Raw genomic sequence first — 23,787 nt, forward strand, 5'->3', positions numbered from 1 at the left:
TAACTTTTGACTGTGTTTTCTTCAACAGTTTTGTTGAGATATAACTTACATTGCATACAATTCACCTAATGAAAGTGAACAAGTCGGTATCTTTAGTATAGTCATAGGGCTGTGCAGCCTTCATTGCAATATAATTTTGTAATATTTTACTCTTCCCTCAAAGGACCCTCATACCCATTCCCCTGAAAGCTTTCAAGGCCTGTGCAACCACTAAATCTACTCTCTCTAAAGACATGTCTCTTCTGCAGATTTCACATAGATGAAATCATACAGTATGTGATCTGTCATGACAGGCTCCTTTCACTTAGCATGATGTTTTCAAAGTACACCCATGTTTTAGCATGTTATTTTTACTGCAGAATAGTATTTCTGTAGAAGGACACACCACACTTTATTCATTCATCAGTTGAGGGGCATTTGCATTGTTTCTACTTTTTGGCTATTATGAATAATGTTGCTATGAACACTGATGACCAAGTTTTTGTGTGGACACACGTTTTCATTTCTCTTGGGTGGATATCTAGCAGTGTAATTGCCAAGCCATATGGTAACTCTGCGTTTAACTTTATAAGAAACTGCCAGAATGTTTTGTATGGTGGGTGCTCTATTTTACATTCACACTAGCAATGTATGAATGTACCAGTCTCTTTGAATACTCATCAACACTTGTTATTGTCTGTCTTTTTTATTGTGGCCATCCTAGTGGGTGTGAAGTGGAATCTCACTATGGTTTTGAGTTGCATTTCCCTGACAGCTAATGATGTTGGGAATCTTTTCATAAGCTTATTGGCCATTTGTATAGCTTCTTTAGTGAAATGTCTACTTAAATACCTCATGCATTTTTAAATTGGGTTTTTTTTTTAATTGTTGGAAGGTTTCTTTATACATTCTGGATACAAGCCCCTTGTCAGAGACAGGCATACCACCTTATATTGTGCCTTACTTTATTGTGCTTCACAGGTGTTGTGCTTCTATACAAAATGAAGGCAAGACCATCCCGTCCACCAGCAGAAAGATTACAACCATCTGTATTTCAGTACTCAACTTCATTGCAGTGGTCTGGGTCTGAACCTGCACTATCTCTAAGGTATGCTTGCATATGACTTGGTAATATTTTCTCTCATTCCGTGATTTGTCATTTCAGTCTTTAATGGTATTGTTTGCAGCACAAAAGTTTTAAATTTTGATGAAGTTCCGTTTTTCTGTTTTTTCTTTTGTCACTGGTATTTTTGCTGTGTTTATTTTATGTTTTTGAGCTTTGAGTAGATGAAATAATACTCTTTATTTTTTTCAGTTCTTATGTTTAAATCTTTGATCAAGCTGGAGTTCCTTTTGGTATATGTATACATAGCCAAATTATTTCTTCCCAGAAAAAATATTTCTGGCAGAGCTTTAGTTATTATGATTTAGTTCAATTATAAAAGGCCCCCTTTTTACTACTGATTTGAGATAACATTTTTATACCTTCTATTCTTGATTGTATATTTTATGACTTTCTGTTTTGTTTCATTGCTGTGTCTGTTGATCACACACTGTTGGTAAGACTTTATGAGAGCAGGAGTTCTCACGCATTGTAGGTAGGTGTGTAAATCAATGTACCCTGTATAAGGGCAATTTGCTAACATCTACCACAATTAGAAGCACACTCTCTTTGGTCCAGCTACTCCCACTTCTGGGAATATTTCCTATAATAAAATTGCATATGAGCAAAATGACAAATGTACATTCACTGAAGCATTGAAGACAATGACAAAAGACTGGGAATGATCCAAATATATATTATTATTATTATTATTATATAAGTAAACTGTGGTATCACTAAAACTGAAATACCATATGACTATAATAAAGAATGAGGAACCTCTCTAAACTGATATGGAATGATCTTGAGGAATTGTTAAGTAAATAAAGCAGCATCTACAAAGTATGTACAATAAACTACACTTTGTTAAAAGGGAGGGGGTGTGGAGAGGATAAATATTCCCTGGCTGGTGTGGCTCAGTGAATTGAGCACTGGACTGCAACCCAAAGGGTTCATGGTTTGATGCCCAATCAGCACACATGCCTGGGTTGCAGGCTAGGTCCCCAGTTCGGGGCGTGTGAGAGGCAACCACACAGCGATGTTTCTCTCCCTTTATTTCTCCCTCCCTTCCCCTCTCTCTAAAAATAAATAAATAAAATCTATCAAAAAATTTTTGAAAGAAAAGTTATGTGGTGGTTATTTGGTGGGAATAAATTTATAAAACCTGTCCTGGAATTATCCAGCCATGTAATATGAAAACTAGAGACATTATTGAAGAAAATACATGAAACGTTGGACATAGAATAATGACGCCTCAGTCCCCTTCAAAGTAGGCACCTTGGGACCTCACACAGTTCTCCCAATTGCCATCAGCTGCCCTGTCCTATTTTCCTCATCAAATACCAGGGAGTACATGCTATCAACATGATTTATCTCTGGTTATATAACCTTGATCACTTGGTTTAACTTCCTGTTTTTTTGTGTGTCTTTTTTAATACAATGAAAAGTCACAATTTTGCTATTAGGCCACACATTGTGCTTCGACTCATTGTTTCTTCTGAGCTAATCAAAGGGTGTGAGGACACCCACCAGGCCACTGCACAAAATATGGAATGCTTCACAAATTTGCGTGTCATCCTTGCGCAGGGGCTGTGCTACTTTTCTCTGTATTGTTCCAATGTTAGTATATATGCTGCCCAAGCAAGCACTCCACAAGCTGATTTTAAAATTTATGTGGAAATACAAAGGGTCTAGAATAGCAGAAACAATTTTGAAAAGAACAAAGCTGAAGGATTTACATTACCTGACTTTAAGCTTTACTACAAAGCTATAGTAATCAAGACCGTGTGAAATTGTCATAAGGATAGACGAATCACTGCCATGGAAGGGAAAGTTTAGAAAAAGACCCACACTTACATGGCCAATCAATTTTAAACAAAGATATAAAAACAATTCAATGGGGAATTGTGTTTTCATCAAATGGTGTTAGAACAACTGGACAGCTGCTTAGAAAGCTGCCTAACATTGCCAAGTTTGTGAGTGGTAGGGACAGGATTCTAAGCTACACTTTCTGGCTAATATGTGTTATAAATTGTGAATATGAATTTATAATCACTACAAATAGGCCACAATATTTTTCTGAATCAAATTCAGTTTGAGGCCATACTTTTCAAAAACGTCAATGTCACAAGAGAAAAACAAAGACTGATAAAATGTGCCTTATTAAAGGAGATTAAGGACACAGGACACATAAATAAATGCATTGCATTATCCTGGACTGGATCCTGGATCACATAGACATACCAAAATTCCACAAAGGACATTATTATAATAATTGAAAAATGATATGGGCAGCATGTTAAATAATAGTTTTGTATAAATGTTAAATTCCCTGAATTTAAAAATCACAGTGGGGTTATGTAAGTCTTTTCTTACTCTTAGAAGATCCAGAATTATTTGGAGGTAAAGAGTCATGATGACTGCAACTTATTCTGAAATGATTTAACATTATTAACAACAATAATAAACATATGTCCAAGAAATCAAATGTGGAAAATTATTGACAATTGGTGACTCTAAATTAGAAGTATACAGGAGTTCATTGTATTATTCTTTCCACTTACCTGTTTGAAATTCTATTGTACAACAGAAATTTAAATATTAATTTAAAAACACTTTACTTTGATCCTAATTCCACTTACCACCATGATGACAAATTCAGTCTCAGTCATTTATGGGGGTGTTCTCCCCTCCCCCAGGGTTTTATATGGTACAAAACATTCAGGAAGGGCCCTCTAACTTTCAGCCCACATTGGTCACTAAAAGATCTACTGTATTGCAGAGCTGACAAGCCTCCATACCAGGGCTCAAGTATGTCTGCTGGCTGGGAGCCCTGGCACTGAGGGTCCAATCTCTCTGCACACACCATGTAGTCCTTCCCCTCCAAAGTCCTGTCACCTGCTCAGGTCCCTTTGAGGGAGCTTGTGGCATCACTACCACTGGAGGAATCCCACCTACTTTTCCCTTGGAAAGCCTGCTTTTGCTTTTGTGGTATTCTATATATATATCTTCCACTCCTCCTGCTGCTGAGAGGTTCTTCCAGGCTATCCTAAGAGGACTCAGTTTCCTAGAAGTGGAGGTAGAAAAAGAAATGCTGTGTAATTTTACTAATTCATTGCATGAGAGATAAAGATATGTCTAATATGCTTCAAAAAAAGTTTTTTTTTAAGTGTCTTAAAACAATGTTTTAGTACTTCTCACGATTCTGTGGGTGGACTTGAGCAATTCTGCTGAATTAGCTGTACTCACTCATGTGTTTGCATTCAGCTGACAAGTTGATTAAAGGGTGGGCTCAGCAGAGACAACATTTAAATAGCTGGCTCTTTAATCCCTGGCTTCTTTGGGGCATCATGATCTTGGGATAATGCCCTAAGATGGTGGAGATGGAAACTTCAAGGACTCTTGAGATCTAGACTTTGTAACTTGTGCAGCACTGCTCATGCTACAATCTACTGGTGAAAGTCACAAAGCAAGCCAAGAGTCAAGTTGAGGAAGAGACTCCATGTCTAGATGGTAGGGAATCTGCCCTTTTAACATAGCCTCTTCAGATGACTCATACACACCAGAGGTAAGTGTTACTTAACAAATATATGTTCAGAGCTGTTTCTCATTGCATTTGGTACAAATCTATTTCTATCACTTAAACTTATATACTGTATATGTAAGTGTTCTTGTTTATTTCAGAGGGTTTTTTGTGTATATCACCTTTCTATCCTTAGAGCTTATCACAATACTTGTGACCCAGTAAATGTTCAGTAAATATCTCTGAAACGAATGCAAATATTCGCATCTAGAGTTTGTGGAATATCCTAAGAATCATTTGGGCTTGCTGTCATAGTTTCATTCTAATTAGGTAGGAAAATGTGGAAAGTTATGATTTTTAGATACAGAGGGTTTCCTGAAACAGTAATATGCTTAGGTACTATAAGGAGATGGAACCACTGGAGCTCAGAATGGTGGCAGAGTTGTGAAATAGGAAGAATTTGAGGAGGGGCTTGAAAGGTGAGTAGGCATGGGAAGAAAGAGAGTATCTTAAATGGGTGGGCCTAGTATGACCACAGATGTGAGTTTACTCCCAGCAGGTTTAGGAGTCAGTGACTGGTGCACAAGGCTTATAAAAGGGAATGGTGTAAACTATTAGTCAAAGAAGTTTGGGGTGGATTGTGTAGAGCCTGGGAGAGTGATTTGATGAAAATACTTCACCACGATCAGTTTGTCACTTGTAACTGCAGTTAAAAATGATTAGCTCACAACACTGCACATGAACCAAACGTGGAATTCCAAAACGCTGGGGACCTCTAGCCCCCGACAGTTGAGGCAATCTCTACCTTAGAACACGTAGAAATGAAAATAGTGTAGATACGGCCTGATCACCAATGGGTTTATTTAAAGACCAATCTGCCCTCCAGGTTTATTGAGATATAACTGACATATAACAAAATCAGGTTCTTAGTAGCGGTAGAAACTTGGGATACTCCACACTCTATCCCTTATCACTGTCCCAAGCCTTCAGGGCGGCCACTACACCTTTTCTAACTACACTTTTTCTAACACCACCTTTTCCTTTATGTATTGATTACTACATGCCAAGAACTCTGCACAGACACTCTTAATCAGCCACATTTCTCTACAACGGTGATTTTCCACCTTTCATCTCATGACACCTATACTGATTACTACAATTCTGCAGCACACCAAATAAATAAATAAATAGTTTTTGCTGATCTGACAAAAATAATTTTGATTCGTTCACACCAGATGGCTATTGTTGTGTTGCCATTTAAAAAATATAGCAATCTAAGGGAAAAGAGGTCAGTGCCCCTAAGTAGTCAGCTCTTGTGTGTTCTAAAAATTATTGTGGCACACTGGTTGAAAATTAGTGCTCTGTAAGGTAAAAGTTTACATGCCCATTTTACTGGCGAGGAAACTGCCCCTTAGGCAGGATTCGCCAGGTCTCAGGCAAAGCAGCGACGTAAACCTCGGGCTGGAATACAGGCGCACAGGCGGTAGGAGAAACGAGCCTAGCGCGACTCACGAGGGGCCCACGGCGAAGGGAAGAGAAAGGGGAAAATGGAGACTCGGCCGCTTCTTTCTGGATTCTTCAGGTCTCCAGCCAGTGAAGGGGAAACCCCAACTTCGTGACACATGTCAACACGTCTCCACCGGGCGCCTTTCCAAAATCATGGTATCTAATTGGCGAGATTGAAGGGGATGGTCGATTCTCATTGGCTAGGTGGATCTCGAACCAGGCCTACGTCCTGAGGAAAAGGAGAGGAGTAGGCGGGACTTGAAACTGAATCCTTCGTCTCATTGGTTAAAAGAAAACGAACCAGGAACTATTCGGAAGCGTGATTGGCTGTTGCCAGGAGTCCTCCGACGGCCGTAGGGGTCGCGGTTACGGAAGCCAGGGAAGGCTGAGAGCAGGGTCTATCTCAAGGGATTAGCCACGAAAAGGTGGATAGTGGTGTGAAAGAGGCATCTCAGGCCTAATGGCGACTGTGGGAGCAAGCGGCAGCGATGGGAAGGGGCAAGGGGTGGAGACCCCCGTCACCTATTACCGTTTGGAGGAGGTAACGAAGCGCAACACGTCGAAGGAGACGTGGCTGGTGATCCACGGGCGAGTCTACGATGTCACCCGCTTCCTTAACGAGGTGGGGACCGGGAGGTGGGCAGCCCCTTGGAACTGCTGGGTGAGGGGTGGTGAGGCCCGGAAAGGCTGCGAGGGGTGTGTGTTAGGAGGGAAATGACGTCTGGGTGAGGGCGATTAAGCTCACGAAAGGGGACACAACTGAGAGGGAAGCCGGGGTGGGAGTCGGGGGTTATATATGCCTGCATTTTCAGCCAGCGCTAAATTCTGGTGCTTTAAATAATATCGTGTATTACTTATGTATTGAGCACTTACTGTGTGCTATGCTAAACACCAAGCTATTATGATCTCCTTTTACAGAAAAGGACAACTGAGGCTCAGAGAGACTGAGAACTCAAGATCACACACTTAACATCCCAGAGTCATTACAACCTAGTTTTGAGGGGCCCAACCCTCTGCTCTTTTCACCCTGTCTTCTGAAGTAATACTATTTTTTTCATTTTCTTGATACGAAGCTGAGATTCACCCCTACCCCATTATGCTGCGTTAATTTTTTTCTAATTTGAGTTCACCTTGAGGCCAGAGGGTCATAAGTTAACGTTTATTTGGCCGATGACTGAGGTTTTGTCATCCTTTAAATCTTCAAGGTGTTCTATTAGTGACCATGGTACAGCTGAGCAATTTTTTGTTTTCCATGTAAGGAAACAGGAGAGATGTTTAATTTGTTTAAACTAACTTTACTGAGGTGTAATTTGCATTCAATAGCGTCTGCTCATTGCCCGTTAGATGAATTTTGACACTGCATTCATACATGTGATCACAATCTCAATTAAGAGCATTTCCACCACTCTGAAAAGTTCCCACCTGCTCATTTGCAGTCATTCTTTCACCCCTAATCCTTGAGGCTTTGATATGTTTATATATGAACATTTATTATATATTATATATTGGTTTGTGCCATTTTATTTTGAGTAATATTGATAGGTTAATAACGTTGTGGTTATTTCCTTGGAAATATTTGTATAATGTAACCTTATTGTAACTGAGAAAAAAGTTCCTTTGTATTAGTTCTTTCTCTAAAGGAAATACTCATATACAAATACATAAAAAATAAAAAAAAATTTTTTTCTATTAATTTGGGGTCTGGGGAGAATTCTCTGCATCCTGATTCATAAATCTATGAAAAATTTTTAAAACATAAAATTTCCCCGAAACGCTGTTGTTTTTAATAAATCTTCCCAGTGGCCAAGAAGTTAATATCATGAAGTTTAGTCTCTTCTTGCATTTGTATGGTGTATGGCATTTTATGTTTTTAAAAGTACTTTTCTGTTATTTCACCCTCAATATAACTAGTTGAGAGTGCCTTGGATAGTAGTGATCCTTTTTTTTTTAGTAGGGTCACAAGAAACAGCATGTTAAAGCATAGTTCATAATAGGTAAGTAATAATATTTTTCATTGGTGGTTTTATCATCCCCAGATTTCTCAGGAACATTCAGTGCCTGTAGGGGAGATTAATTCAACCTTGAGTCATGGTTGCTAAGCTGGTTTACTCCATGCTGATGGAGCCAGAGACATCACAGGTGTGCCAAGGCTTCCCTTGAAACCTGAGCTGCAGATCTTTGTCTGCAGTTATCCATTTTACTTACCTGTTCTGTAGTTTCTGCCCTGTTTTCTTGTTCATTCCAAGCCTATTCATTCATTCACTCTCATTCACATATTTATTCAGTGCGTGCTACGTGCCAGGTACAGTTCTAGATGCTGAGGATACCATGATGGATAATTAAACACATGCCCTCATGGAGATTACAATCTATGGGAAGTGGACAATAATTAGAGTAAAAAAAAACGAAAATATATGCTATGTTAGGTAGTGGTAAGTGCTAAGAAGAAAAATAAAGCAGAGAAGAGGACTGTGGGTGTCTATGGGGTGAGGGTATGCAGATTATGCATTGAAATGTTAGGTATGCTGGCCAGAGATGGCTTTATAAAGAAGATGACTCGAGTAAAGGCCAGCAGAAGTTAAGGGAGCTAGCCATGTGGATATCTGCAGGAAGAGCATTTTTAGCAGAGGGAGCAAGTTCAAAGGCCCTGAGGTAGTAATATGTTCAGTATGCTTGAGGAACAGTGTGGAGGGTCATTGTGGCTGTATAGCAGTAGATGAGGACATCATGATCAGAGGATAGCAGATAGGATGGCAGATCAAGTTCTTAAAGAAACTGCAGGATTTAGAAAGGATTTTGACTTTTGTTCTGAGAAGGGAAACCACAGTGGAGCAAGGGAGTGACATGAGGTGACTTAATAGTTTAATAGCATCACTTTGACTGCACTGTTGAGAAGAAACTGAAGGAGGGCAAGGGCAGAATTGAGGAGCCCAGTGCAGTAAGGAGGCTGGGCAAGAGGTGGTGGGAAGTGTTGGATTTTGGATGGGTTGTGATGATGGAGCCTATAGGATTTCATGATGCACTGGATTTCAGGAGTGAGAGAAAAAAGAGTCAAGGATGACACCAAAGATTTTGGCCTGCAGGTCTGGAAGAATGGGGTTTCTGTTAGATGGGAAAGACTTAAGGAATTAGGTTAGTTTTATAGCCAACTTCTTTCACTTTTTAAGTATGATTTAGAAGGATTGGGTTTGTGATGGAGGGAAATTAGAACAGGTACCACTTTCTGGAACTCAGGTTAATTTTTTTTATTTTTGAATAAGTCACACAGTGTACAGTGAAAAGCCTTCCCTTCTTCCTAAAGTTGATGCTGTTGCTTGTATATCTCCAGAGTTTTGTTTTGCATGTATAAGGAAAAGTGAACATAGTCCCTCCCACTGTATTTTTACACAAAAGGTAGTATACTGTACACACTGTTCTGTTCCTTGCTTGTTTACTTAACTGTAAACAAGCAGAAATCTTTCTTTTTTTTTAAAGTATATTTTATTGATCATGCTGTTACAGTTGTCTCGATTTCTTTTCCCTTTGCTCCCTTCCCCCCAGTATCCCCTTTCCCTCCTGCAATTCCACCACCCGCCTTAGTTCATGTCCATGGGCTGTTCATATAAGTTCTCTGGCTTCACCCTTTCCTATATTATTCTTAACTTCCCCCTGACTATTTTGTACCTACCGATTATGCTTCTTAATCCCTGCACCATTTCCCCATTTCTCCCCCTTCCCCCTCCCAGCTGATAACCCTCAAAATGATCCCCATACCTATGCTTCTGTTCCTGTTCTGGTTGTTTGCTTAGTTTGTTTGTTTGTTTGTTTAGATTCAGTTGTTCATAGTTCTGAATTTGTTGCCTTTTTAATGCTCATGGTTTTGATCTTCTTTTTCTTAAGTAAGTCCCTTTAACATTTCATGTAATAATAGCTTGGTGGTGATGAACTCCTTTAGCTTCACCTTGTCTGGGAAGCACTTTATCTGCCCTTCCATTCTAAATGATAGCTTTGCTGGATAGAGTAATCTTGGTCCTTGCTTTTCATCACATTGAATACTTCTTGCCAGCTCCTTCTTGCCTGCAGTTTCTTTTGAGAAATCAGCTGATAGTCTTATAGGAACCCCTTTGTAGGTAACTCTGCTTTTCTCTTGCTACTTTTAAGATTCTCTATTTATCTTTAATCTTTGGCATTTTAATTATGATGTGTCTTGGTGTGGTCCTCTTTGGGTCTAGCTTTTTTGGGACTCCCTGTGCTTCCTGGACGTATATGTCTGTTTCCTTTGCAAAATTAGGCAAGTTTTCCTTCATTATTTTTTCACATAAGCTTTCAATTTCCTGCTCTTCCTTCCTCTTCTCCTTCTGGCACCCCTTTGATTCGGATGTTGGCATGTTTAAAGTTGTCCCAGAGGTTACTAAGCCTCTCCTCATTTTTTTCAATTCTTGTTTCTTCATTCTGTACTGGTTGACTGTATTTTTCTTCCTGTGTTCCAGATCATTGATTTGAAGCCCTGTTTCCTTCCCTTCACCATTGGTTCTAGGACCATTGGTTCATTGGATGTTTAAGGACTGTTCTAAACAAACAGAATCTACTGAGAGATTGGCAGTTTCTTCCTCTGCCCCAGCCCCCACTGGTTTGCACAGTCAGAAGCAATGAGGCTTTATTTTCCCTGGCGCTGGGACCGTGAACTGGGCAGTCTGGTCTGGGGCTTGGAGCGCTCCCCAGGTGTCCCTCCCTACTTCTTTTTAATGTGTGACTGTAATTTCTGCCGGCCAGCCACAGCCTCTGCTGCCACTGCCGTCACACCGGGTCCTCTCTGGCCCCGACTTCGCCCCTCCAACCTGTCTGGATGAGTATTTCTTCTTTGTTTCTTTGTTGGACCTCCATGCAGCTCGATTTTCTAGAACTTCTGGTTGTCTCTACTTTTGAGGTAGTTGTATTCCTTCTTAGTTGTGGAGGGAGACATAGCATGTCTGTTTAGGCCTCCATCTTGGCCAGAAGTCTAGGGATCTTTCCACATTCATACCTGGAACACTTATTTTTCTTCATAGAATTTTTTATATGGATCATCATTTATTTAAGCAGTGTCCTATTGATAAACATATAGGTTATTAGTAATATTTTATTACCTAGGTTTTTCCACCCCCAAATTAACTCTATTGAGAGCCAGTGTACATACAATAAAATGTACAGTTTTTTTTTTAATCCTCATCTGAGGATATGTTTATTGATTTTAGAGAGAGAGGAAAGGGGAGAGAGACAGAGAGAAAGAAACATCGATGTGAGAAACATCTACCGGTTGTCTTTCATATGTGACCCAACAGGGGATCAAACATGCAACCTAGGTATGAGCCCTGACCAGGAACTGAACCTGTGATCTTTTGGTGTACGGGACAATGCTCCAACTAAGCCACCTGGTCAGGGTTAAAATATACATATTTTTAATTTATTTTTAGAGAGAGGGGAAGGGAAGGAGAAAGAGGTAAAGAAACATTGATATATGAGAGATACATTGATTGGTTGCCTTACACACCCCCAGCTGGGGGCCTGCAACCTAGGCATGTGCCCTGAGTGGGAATCGAACTGGTGAACTTTTGGTTTGCAGGCCAGCACTCAATCCACTGAGCCACACCAGCCAGAGTTAATTAAAATGGACAGGTTTTATATGTAGAGTTTACTGAGTTTTGACTGTAAAGTCTCCCCTGTGTTATCATTATCCCAATTAATAGAACATTTCTACAACCTTTGCACTCATACTGCCATTGATTTGATTGCTTACACTAGAAAACTGTATACACTTTTTGTGTCTGTCATCTTTTGCTTAATAGATCTGTGAGAGTCATCTATGTTTTTTCTATGTATCAGCAATTTGTTCCTTTTTTTTGCTTTTTATTTCATTGTATGATATTCCAAAATTTATCTGTTCACCTGTTGATTAACATTTGGGCTATTTCCACTTTTTTGGCTATTATGAATGAAGCTTCCATGTAAAAATTTTTGTTTGGACATGTTTTCATTCCTCTTGGGTAAATATCTAGGAGTGAGATTGCTGGGTCATGTGTTTGTTTTTAACTTTGTAAGCAACTGCTTACATTCCCAAAATGTCTACATCATTTTACACTCCCACCAGCAATACATGAGTTTTCCAGTTTCTCCACATCATCATTGACACACGGTATTTGTCATTTTACTTTTAGCCATTCTAGTGATCCTAGTGGGTGTGTACTGTACTGGCATATAATTATGCTTTTAACTTGCATTTCACTGATGACTAATGATGTTAAGTATCTTCATGTGCTGATTGGCCATTTGTATGTCTTTTTGTAAGGTCTGTTCAGTCTTGCCCATTTTTTAATTGGGTTGTTTGTTTTCTTATTATTGACTTCAAAGTGTTCTTTGTATATTCTAGATGCAAGCCCTTTCAGAATATGTATTGCAAATATATTCTTCCAGTCTGTATTTTGCCTTTGCATTTTCTGAATAGTGTCTTTTGAAGAGAATTTTTGTGAATTGTATATATGAAATAGAATTCTAGCCCTGGCTGGGTAGCTCAGATAATTTGAGCATTGTCCCAATATGCCATGGTTGTGGGTTCGAGCTGTGGTCAGGACACATGTAGGAGGCAACCAGTGGATGTGTGGATAAGTGGAACAACAAATCAATTACTCCTCTCTCTCTCTCTCTCTCTCTCTCTCTCTCTCTCTCTCTCTCTCTCTCTCTCCTCTGTCGGAAAAAAAGAAAAAGGAAAAGAATTCTAAAGCCCGGGTGCTGGCTTTGGGGTTTATGTCTGGTTCAGTTTCCTACTTTACCACTTAATAGTTGTGTAACCTTGGGCAAATAAGCTCTATAAAGTCTCCACTCATCTATAAGATGGAGATAATAGTACCCGCTTCACATAGTTGTTGTTGGGACAGCTAATTTAATTAATGCATGTAAAGACTTACCATAGTACCTCGTATAAAGAGCTCAGTACCCCTGGCTGGGTAGCTCAGTTGGTTGAAGTGTTGTCCTGATGCACCAAGGTTGTAGGTTTGATCCCCGGTCAGAGCACATACAAAAAATCAACCAATGAATACATCAATAAGTGCAACAACAAATCAACAAATTGATGTTTTTCTATTTCCTTTCTCCTCTCTCTCTCAAATCAATAAATTTAAAAAACAAAAAAACAAAAGACCCATTTAAAAATAAAGAGATCAACAAATGTTAGTGGTTATTTTTCTTATTAATAAAATATATTTTCCTGCAGCATCTTTTGAATGCTTACTAAGTAGTAGATGCTGCAAAGGTTTAAAGTTGAATTAGCTGCCCTGGATTTGCAGGGAGGGTGAGATCTATGCACAAGTAATTGTCATGCAAGGTAGCGTGTGGACTTGTGTTCAGAAAGACTGAGAATGGAGCCTATTTTTGGTGCAACTCCAGAATAACCCTGAAAGTGTCAGAGTTTGACTAATAACAATTCTTACTGGATTTCACCAAGACTGATCCAAAGAAAGTACAGCTTTACCTATCTTGTGGAATTAACAAATCTATAGAAAGAGTGCTGTCTTTCCTGAGCAGTCCCAAGTGGTCAGTCCTAGGGAAGGCTAGGAATAAGATGTGGAAATTTAACCTCCAGTACTGTCGAGGTGAGAGGCCGTGATCAACAAATTGATTTTTACTTATTTGTTTATTTTGTATGTGGCGTGGGTGAGCACATGCCAGAGAGGGAGAGAGGCCAGGTGGGAGGGAAAGAGGGCAGAGCACTCCCTAGATTTCACTGGTTCAGGGGCCATGCTATGTTCTGGAATACATCTATTAATAAGACAGCTGTGGCCCCTGTTCTTATGGAGCTTACAGTCTAGTGGGGGAAGAAAGACATTAAATAAATAACTGTAATTGTGATAAATACCAGAAAGGTGTGTAAGGAATTATAAAAATCTATAGCAGTGGGACCTGATCTGGTGGGAATAAGGCTGTCAAGTTACCATACTTTTCACTCCATAAGGTGCACTCTTCCCCCCCAAAAGTTGGGAGGAGATGTCTGCATCTTATGGAGCAAATATTGCGTCACAGACCACGGTGTGTACTACCTGATCTGTCAGTGGTGGCGACAGCTGTTAGAAGAGGAAGCAGTGGGCCTGCACGAAACCGCTGGGAATGCTTAAATGGCCCACTTCACTGCTGAATCTCAGGGCGTTTGGTCAGTATGAAGATAGTGAAGAAAGTGACATCAGTGATCTTGAGCAACTGAGCTTCATAAATTCTGACGCTAGTGATGATGAGTTCTTGGGGTTCCCAGAAAACTAGAAGAGTCCTTGAACCTTAAAGTCTCTCCTCATTTGTTAATGACAGTGATGATGGTTCTTAATACCGCTGTTGACTGCTGTTCACTTTACATCATTGAAATATTACTCTGTTATATTTCATTAAATATTTTAGTACACCTTTGGTTCAGAATATTTTTTTTTCTTTTTCTCCTCAAAACGTAGGTGCTCTTATGGTCAGGTGCGTCATATAGTGCGAAAAATATGGTATGTTTGTCCTGCAGATCTGAACTTCAGACCCTGGGGAGTGGTGACTGCACAGGCGACACCCCTGCTTTACTAGGCTTTTGTAATCCACTTTTTCCTGTTCCCGACACCGGTTTATCATCTTTCTCTGCCCTGTCAGACTTTTTTAGGAAGTGGTTTTTGTCCTCTCCAAAATTTTTACCTCCAACTTACTTTGATGAGGTATTCTGCTAACTTGGCTAAAGGGGGTCTTCATCACCTGGCCTCATTTTGCAGCTTCTTCGGTCTCTATGTTTCTGGATTACATTTTTCAAGTCAGGTTGTCTTTAGCCTGTCTCTGTTGTTACATCTTTATTACATCAGTATGGCATTTCCACCCACAGAAAATGTGTGTAATTTTTTTCCTACAAGATTTTTATTCAGTACTGTTTGTCATTCTTCACCGTCTCCTCTTTGTCTGCCCATCTGCCCCAGAATTAGTAATCCGGAAGTATATTTTCTGTTAATAATTTGTTCTTTTTCTCTATATTAAAACATAAAATTTCTGTTCTCTTTTTAATAATATCTACTAAGTGAAAAGGAAAATACCAAAATGCTTCTCCTGCACCATGCCACATATTCTTTAGACAGTTGAACTAACCTAAGTCCTTCATAAGAGGATAGTACAAAATTTCCTTTTTGTCTGTGAAGTATTCGCTTGAGCCCTGTACAGGTAGTTCAGTTGGTTAGAGCATTGTCCCGATATGCTAAGGTTGCGAGTTTGATCCCCAGTCAGGACACATGCAAGAAACAACCAAATAGCGCATAAATAAGTGGAATAACAAACAAATCGATGCATATCTCTCTCCTTCTCCCTTTCCTTCTTTCTTTCTCTCTCTCCCTTTCCTCCTCTCCCCCTCTCTCACTCTCCTTTCTCTGTCTAAAAATGAAGAAATAAAAATTTAGGAGCTCTCCACTCAACGAACAAGCTCAGAGCAGGAGTTGTCAGTGCCCCACCCAGACTGCATAGGCAGTTTCCCAAGCTCATGGCCAGGCTGCTCATTGCCAGCACCTGGAAAATAAATAAGTAAAGTGTTCACTTGATTATTGCTTGACTGAGATAGAAATGAATTGGTCATGGTCATTATTTCATCTCTTAGAATTTGTGATCTTGGTTGCAGTATAGTTTATTTGGAACATTTTTTATTTGTAATATTGTGTAATTGCTTACATTATAAGAGCTGAGGCAAGGTCCATTAGTTTTAAAACACAAAGCCTGTCCATGTCAAAAGAATTTTTTTTGCAAATTCATAATGAATTATATTCATTAAAAGCAAAGCAGGTCATAGAGAAAAATGGGAAATATGTACAGCCTTATATTAGGCTTTTTTAAGAAAAAGGAGTAATTTATGATTGTCCAATAGATTTGAGTAGTGTAGGCAACCAATCTAGATTACTAAGGATAACCTCTAAATTCCTTTGGTCTTATTTGTTTTGTTTTGCTATAAGTCTGACAAAAGCAAATTTTTGGCTTATATTAATTATAGGTATATAAACCTAGCTTTATTCTTTTATTATTGTGGTAAAATACATGTAATGTGTAAAATTGTGATTTTAACTGTTTTAAAATGAACTATATATACAATTGAGTGACATTAATTACATTCACAATGTTGTATAACTGACACCACTTTCTAGTTCTGAAACTTTTTCATGATCCGAGACAGAGAACTGTACCTACTAAGCAATAAGTCCCTCTGCATTGCTCTCCCCAAGTCTCCTGGTAACCTCTAATTTACTTTGGGTCTTTATGAATTTGCCTATTCTAGGTACTTCATTTAAGTGAAATCATACAATATTTTTCCTTTTGTGTCTGCTTTTTTTACTCTGCATAATGTGTTTGTTTAAATTTTCTATGGTAATATATACATAATATAAATTTTACTGTTTTAACCATTTTAAGTGTACAGTTTTATGTCATTAAGTACAGTCAGCATCATTGTAAAACTGTCACCACCATCCATCTCTATATCCATTAAACAATAACTCCTCATTGCCCCTCAATTTATTCATATTCTACTTACAGACATTGGGCTGTTTCAAGTTTAGGGTCATAATGAATAATGCTGCTATGATCATTTGTGTGTGTGTGTGTGTGCGTATAGAAGTATATATATCTATACATATTTCTCGGGTATATACTTAGAAATTCCATTTGATTTTTTCCTTTTTTAATTTATTGAGGTAATTGTAGATTCACATGCATTTGTAAGAAATGATAGAGAGAGAGCCCTTGTACCTTTTATCCATTTTCCACTAATGGTAACTTTTTGCAAAATTAGTAAAATATCACAACCAGGATATTAGCATTGATATAATCCACAGATCTTTTCTTTTAAAATTATTTTTTATAATCTACAGATATTACTCTGATTTTCTAGTTTTACTTTTTACATTTGATTTTTTAAGAGAACAGGATAGTTCGGTTTGTAGAGTCTAGAGTCATTTGTTTTTTTATTACAGTTCTCAACATGCAAATTATGTCTACCTCTTTCTACAGAAATGGCACTTTGCCACTTCCCTGGAACATTTAATCCAGACAGAATTATTCTTGGGCAACCCTTAACTATGTATCTGCCAGCAATTACTCTCCCTTCTTATAGAGATACATAAACTCATATTCAGAATAACCGGGTCTTTAGTTCAATTGAGTGGCCATATATAGAATAGAACCACTGATTTTTTTTCAGTGCACTTAATATTTTCTGAACTCCAGATCAAGAGCCTCTCATTTTAACCCATTTTGGGGCATCCTGAAGGCACTTGAGAATCCAGCAGTGTCCCGAGACTGATTTCCCCTGGAAAATATTAAGAGATTTAGGTTTGCAGAGTCTGTCCTGACCCTGAGTAGTCAGTCACTCTGAAAAAAGTTTATTTGAATTAAGTTTTGACACATGTGTTCTTTATGTCACTCTGTAGGCTCAAAGTGAACAACAGAAGATTTGTTTTGCTTATCCATAGTTTCTAAATTTTCATTAATGAAAATTACTACTTTATAGAGGAAGTTATAAAAATACCAGCTACATAAATTTTACAGGGGGGTTGCATCCCAAGAAGACAAGAGTACTGTGGTGAGCACTCAGGCTGGATTGCACATGGTAATTAGTTATAATTGACAATGTTTCTTCCAAAGATTGAATTTTTGTTAAGTTTTTATGTATTATCATTAGCTTGAATTTTCCTCTTTCTCTGCCTTTTATTTCTGAGGTCACCAGAAAGAAATATTAGAAGATTTTTAAAAATAGCTCTTTCTCTGTATGTCACCCAGCACACAATCTATTTCCTCTAGTTTCAAACATGAAGGAGAACCCACCTCCGAGAAGAAGGATCCTTGCTGCATGCCCACCAGCACACAGCATTCTCCTGTTTATTCGGAGAGGCTGCAGCTCAACAAAAGTTAGAGGTTAAGGGCTACTCCAAGTTCTCAGCTGAGCTAATCCCTGCTCGGTCGTCAAAAAAAAAGTAGAGGTCTGTAATTCCTTTTTTGACTATGCTTTCAAATTGAGTATCTTTGACCATGAGCTCTTCTTTGTCATAAGTTAGTGTCCACTGGCGATCCATTAGCTCCAAAACGTCCCACTTTGTCTTAAAAGCTTTGTTGCTGCTGCAGGCACAGCCATGGCTGCTCCAGTCATTGTTCCTGCATCATTTCTGGTTGGTCACTGGCATTATTTTGGCCGAGAATTAGAGAGAGTAAATGCTCTGATGTCCAAATACATAGCAGAAGTACCAGGATGCAGTTGATGTGAGATTTGAGTCCTTGCTGTAGCATGGGCTTACAATAAGGTCAATGGAAATATGACTGGTTGTGACAAAGCCTGACAAGGTCATGTTGATCCATTCACCAATAAGAATCATAGGGAGGACACCTGTGAATTCTCTTTCATTATGTCAGGGAGCAAAGTGGGATCACTCAGGAGTAGATGCTACTACTTTCCCTTTATTTATTTACTTCTAAAAAATCTATCCTCTGGGCTGTTGAAGTAATATTTTCATGTCATGAGGGATTGGTTGGGAATATAATTTCCATTTTACCTGACTGTGCTTCGGATTAGGACTTAACTGTTGGATACCTGCTTCTGGGTGAGCTTCTTTGCTCTACAGCAGGATGCTCACAGTGGTGTGTTATTCCCACAAAGCTGATGGTCATGATGGCCAGGACCACCCAAAACCTGATGTTGGAGTAGAGCAGCAGCTCCCACCCGCTATCTGCGCTGAGAGCCAGCTAGGCCAGGGCCCAAGGCTTCTCCCTGGTGAGCTGGGCTTTTCCCCATCCCCCTTCCTCTCCGGTGCTCCTCAGGGCCTTCTCCTGCCCCTCAGCCTAGGCACTATCTAGGCCCAGGACACGCCTGGGCCCTGGGCCTACTGCACTGCCTTCAGCTGGGTTGCCATTTCATTTTAAACAGGAGTGAAGTTTACAGAATTCTAAGAAGAAATCAAGGATTCCTTGAAATCTTTTTTTTGCATGTTCTGAACAATCTGTATTAAGACCACATTTTGGAGCTACTAAATGTAGGGTTTTTTTTTTTTTTTTACCACTTTGACCACTTTGAAAAAAAGTAGGTTATAAAACAGTATATACTGTATGAATTCACTTTTGTAAGAACCTTTATTTATCACTGCCTAGCACGTAAAATAGTAAGTACCAATAAAATTTATGAAAATAATGCTTGAAGTGATTGAATGGATAATAGGGAAATAATGGATTTTATACACTAAAAATGTTATTTGTACTTATTTCTGTTGTATTTATTTGTTTATAAGTGGTGAGAGATTGATGAAAATAAAATATTTTGTCATAGAAAGCTATGTAGGAAGTCATAAACTTAACCATTCTCTGAAACATTTCAAGCTACTAAAAAGTTTTGTTCTCCTTTTACTCTGAAAAGCAACATAATAGTTCAATATAAAGAAAAAAATACCTTTTGTAGTTGAGGTATGTAGAGCAAATTGGGAGACAATTCCAAAACGAACGGTTTAACACAGCTGAGAGGTGTCAGGTGTGACAGCAGGTGAGGGGCACTGTCTTCCTCTTGCTTTAGAACAGCAGGCTTAAATCCTGGCATGGGAGACCCACCCGCTGGCTGGAGGCCTTTAAGGAGACAAGGTAGAAGTAATTCGTATCCTCAGGAGCTCATAAGCCAGTGACTATGATTGGGAGGTGACACTTATATTTATGCTTCAGTTGAGTTCATTTTTAAGACAGGGATGATCGTATTTGTCCTACTTAAAAGGTTGCTATAAAAGGAACTACTTAAGAGCATTACTTGATAGTTCAAAAATACAAATTTAGACATGTCAAATAATGTAAATTCTACATTTGCTAGTTGTAAGTGTTTATTGAGTAGTTTACTTTAGGTCAGGGAGTGTGCCAAATGTAACCTTTAAAAAATTATGATTTTTTGTGTAGGTAATACTTGATAGAACATTTTCAAAAAATGTAGTTTAAAGTCTTTCTCACACTCGGTATCTCAGCTACCACGTTCTCATCAGTGTGTCCAGAGAAATTTTATGCATATACATACATATATGTAACTACTTTTTAAGATCACAGATAACAGCATATTATACAAACTGCACCTCTCTTGTCGAATACAAAGTATTTCATATTCTTATTTAATACAATAGTAGTTAAGATAGTTACTTGTTATCTCCATTTTACAAATAAGAAAACACAGATATCTCTATTTTTTTATTTGCCCATGGTGATGATATAGCTTTAAAGTTATAGATACAATCTACTTACTAGGAATAGAGGTAGTTATTTTGGTACTATGTATGTATGTATGTATGTATGTATTTAACTTCTTGAAACCTTTTCAAACTTATAGAAAAGTTGCAAGAATAGAATAAAGGCTTTCATGCATCCTGTGCCCAGAATCCCCATTCAGGTTTCTGTAGCTCTCTCAGTAATGTTGGCAAAAGAAACTGACACGGGAGCACATGTTCCGAGCTGTTTTGTCTTTCCCGCTGCTTCAGTCTGGAATAGTTCTCTAGTCTTTCCTTAGCTTTCATGACCTTGATATTTTTGGAGATCACAGCTTGGTCGTTTTGTAGACTATCTCGATTTGCGATTGTTCTAGGTTTCACCACAGTTACACTCATATAGTGCATTTTTAGGCAAAGTGTAACAGAAGTTATGTTGTGTTCGTCCCGTTGCATCCTATCAGGTGGCGTGCAGTGTCCATTGGTTCCATTACTCCTGCGTTGAAGGGAGAGAAGAGGCAAGGGAGGGTGAGGGGAAAGTAACTTTTATTGGTTTGCTTTCAGAGAGTCCTCTGTTCACTAAGTATCTTTCCCTTGTAGCATCCTGGTGGTGAAGAGGTTCTGCTGGAACAAGCTGGTGCAGATGCCAGTGAAAGCTTTGAAGATGTAGGCCACTCCTCTGATGCCAGAGAAATGCTAAAGCAGTACTATATTGGTGATGTGCATCCGGTAAGAGCCACCTGAGCTAGGAGTGCTTATGGAGAGGAGAGCTTCCCAGACAGCCACAGAGCAACAGAAATTAATTCAACACAGCTGTCAGGATAAATTTTCTCCAACCATATCTAGCCTTCCTGTGCTAATAAGATATGACTTCTTGTTTATAAAGCATCACATGTAGTATCTCTGAAAAGCTAAGGAGATTGATTTTGGTTTTTATTTTGTTTGATTGATTTTTATAATGCAGTTCATAACATCTCTACTTAATTCCTTTCTAAAGGTGCTAACTATGGACTTTTTAAACCACAGCATCCTAACAAGAGACCTTGATATGATGGGAGCTGGGTGTGGGGTGGCAGGCACTACCCTTCTGCAGACCCTGCTGTCTCTCAGGGAGTTCACGTCTGTCAGAATGTAGTCTCATGTTCCAAGGTTAGAAACAAGCGCATAGTGAGCATTCATTTGGATATGTTTTAAAATATTTGTTTTCCTCTTTCAACAGAATGACCTTAAACCTGAAAGTGGTAGCAAGGTAAGAAGTCATCTGTTTCTCTTGTATGTTTCAAGGGTTTATATTTCTATTTACTCAAATAGAATTGCTTTTTTAAAAATTACCTTAACAAGAAAAGTGTTGAAGTGGGGGGATGGATGGGAAGGGGAAAGAGCAATGGGGGAAATACGGGTTATCTGTAATAGAACTACAATTTAAAAAAAAGAAATAAAGAAAAGTGTTTACTTTTCTCCCAAGCAGAAATCCTATTTTTCAGGAATTTGGATTCAGTACCATCTCAGAAAAAAAGAATAGCTGAGTCTTGAACAGTAGGAAAGATTTGTTCATATTTCTATTTACTTTTTTTAAAAATTAAAACTCTTGCACTCTATGGTTTTGAAAGAAATTAGTTTATGGGTTCAGTTGTAGAAAAGTATTTATTATTCTTACATTAAATCGTACAGGTGATAATAATTGCTTTTGTATTGGGAAAAAATTGGAAAGTTGATTTTTTTTTCTCTTACAAGTCTTAGAAGGAGTTGTAGACTGAAGTAATTGAATAGAAGCGGCCTTTCTGTCCTTATTTCCCAAATTTAATCCTTTTATCTTGTAGGCTCAAATGGGCCTACACCCTTCCCATTTACTTAGTGATACAGCAAAAACAAAAGATTAAATATTTGCCAACCTTAATGTGCACTGCATAATGTACCAGGAAGAAAACATGAAAGACTTTTATTTCCCGCAGGCTGGGTGGTTCATCTCCCTTCTGCCCTCACAGTTCCACTTGACCTCTGTCCGCCAGATGGCTATTATACTACCCTCTGATTGAAAGGGACAGCAGTGTAGTTTCTGTCTCGAACATGGAACATCGTGGAAGTGATGATGCTCCTTCCCTTTTTCCTCCTTCTAGCTGCTTGCTTCCCTTCCTCACTGAGCTGGAATTATTGAACACCTCTAACACAGTAATTACACTTGGCCTAGACACAAGAATTCTTTCAACTCGAGATTGCTTGACATTGTCTTCTATCTGTTGCCCTGCAATCCAGAGTGTATGAATTAACTCTTCGGTCTTGCTACACTCTGCTACTCTGAACTGTTGAATTGTTTATGAAGGGGGATCAAATGATTCTTTAAATGCTTCGTGAGCACTGTTGGTTGATTTTGTTCGCCCTTCCTAACACATGTACTATCCATTCTTGAATTCTCACCTGTGTAATTAAGAGAAAATTTGAACTAAGCCTTGTGTTGTTTTTTGAACATGTTCAGGAAACATTGCTCTCAAGAGGTCAACATTTGATTCAAGGGATATTTCCATTTGTGTAAAAGATACACCTTGTATCTGGGAGCCATAATCCATTTCTGCACAGGAGCTATGCGAGCACGCTTTATATTAAAACTAGATGTTTAGTCTACAAATCGCGTTTTGTTGCTGTTTTTCTTCCTTGCTAGTACAGTATGTGGTTAAGACCATTCCAGGAATGGAGAATGGTGTTCTTCAAATTCTGCTCCTTGTGCCACCTACATTGGAATCCCTTGGCACACTTTTGGACATGTATATTTTCTTGGCTTCCATTACTACTGGTTCATAATCTCTGGAGGTAGGACTTGGGAATTTGCATTTAAAGTCATCCAGCTAGCCAAGCATCAGCCTTTTTGCCGAGTGATATGTCGGTCTTTCATTTGAAAGCTTGGGAAGCTTTAATTCTCTTCTGTGAAAAGCACAGTCTGCCTTCTATAGACCAAAAAATTAATTAGAGATGTCTTAAATTAAAACTGTTGAGCTTTGGATTTTTTGTAATAAATACAGAATAAGAAACCTTTTCGGCTCACTTAATTCTATAATAATTTAGAAGTATCTGAATGCAGTTTGGTTCCTGCATGGATTCAGCAGTGAGTAAAGACAGTGTTTTTAAGTATCCATTTTCCTCATGAGTGTTGTACCCAAAGGACAGTCTCCATTCAGGAGAGAGTCTGGCAGGTGAGCATTTCCAGTCACACTGCTGTCCTTCAGACAGATCAGGCAAGCAAAGCCTTTTGGAAAATTTTCAAGACCACCTACATAGGTTGTCATAGAGCTATAGTTTAACCTGATTTCAGGTCCAGGAAGAAATTCTTAGTCTCTCAGGTTTATTTCTTACAGAGACTTTTAAGTAGGCACTTCTGTGTCTAGGATGTAGGTGTCTCTGAAATTTTTCTGTCCTAGTTTGAATATTCACCATGAAGAATGGATGTAATGTTAATTTTATCAATACTTTCT

General features: G+C 38.7%; 1 protein-coding gene, 1 non-coding gene and 1 pseudogene across 4 annotated transcripts in view; 1 reads left to right on the forward strand and 2 right to left on the reverse strand.

Moving 5' to 3' along the window:
* Nucleotides 1–2,623: 2,623 nt before the first annotated feature.
* LOC149994137 (U6 spliceosomal RNA) lies at nucleotides 2,624–2,730 on the reverse strand. The gene has a single exon (XR_016507979.1). It is a non-coding gene; the product is annotated as a U6 spliceosomal RNA (small nuclear RNA).
* Nucleotides 2,731–6,441: 3,711 nt separating this feature from the next.
* Nucleotides 6,442–23,787, forward strand: part of CYB5B (cytochrome b5 type B) — a 30,779-nt gene continuing 13,433 nt past the window's right edge. For 2 of the 3 annotated variants that reach the window (XM_090259955.1, XM_090259953.1), the window contains exons 1-3: nucleotides 6,442–6,732; nucleotides 20,924–21,052; nucleotides 21,543–21,572. In XM_090259955.1, the coding sequence (XP_090116081.1) occupies nucleotides 6,571–6,732; nucleotides 20,924–21,052; nucleotides 21,543–21,572 (321 nt within the window). In that variant the 5' untranslated portion in view covers nucleotides 6,442–6,570. Of the gene's footprint in view, nucleotides 6,733–20,923; nucleotides 21,053–21,542; nucleotides 21,573–22,275; nucleotides 22,941–23,787 lie in introns of those variants that run through there. The other variant, XM_090259954.1, reaches the window with a different exon arrangement.
* Nucleotides 18,029–20,731, reverse strand: LOC149994139 (ER membrane protein complex subunit 3 pseudogene; annotated as a pseudogene).

Source organism: Furipterus horrens, unplaced genomic scaffold (assembly GCF_987537825.1).
Source record: "Furipterus horrens unplaced genomic scaffold, mFurHor1.1.pri manual_scaffold_13, whole genome shotgun sequence".
Taxonomy (NCBI): Eukaryota; Metazoa; Chordata; class Mammalia; order Chiroptera; family Furipteridae; genus Furipterus; species Furipterus horrens.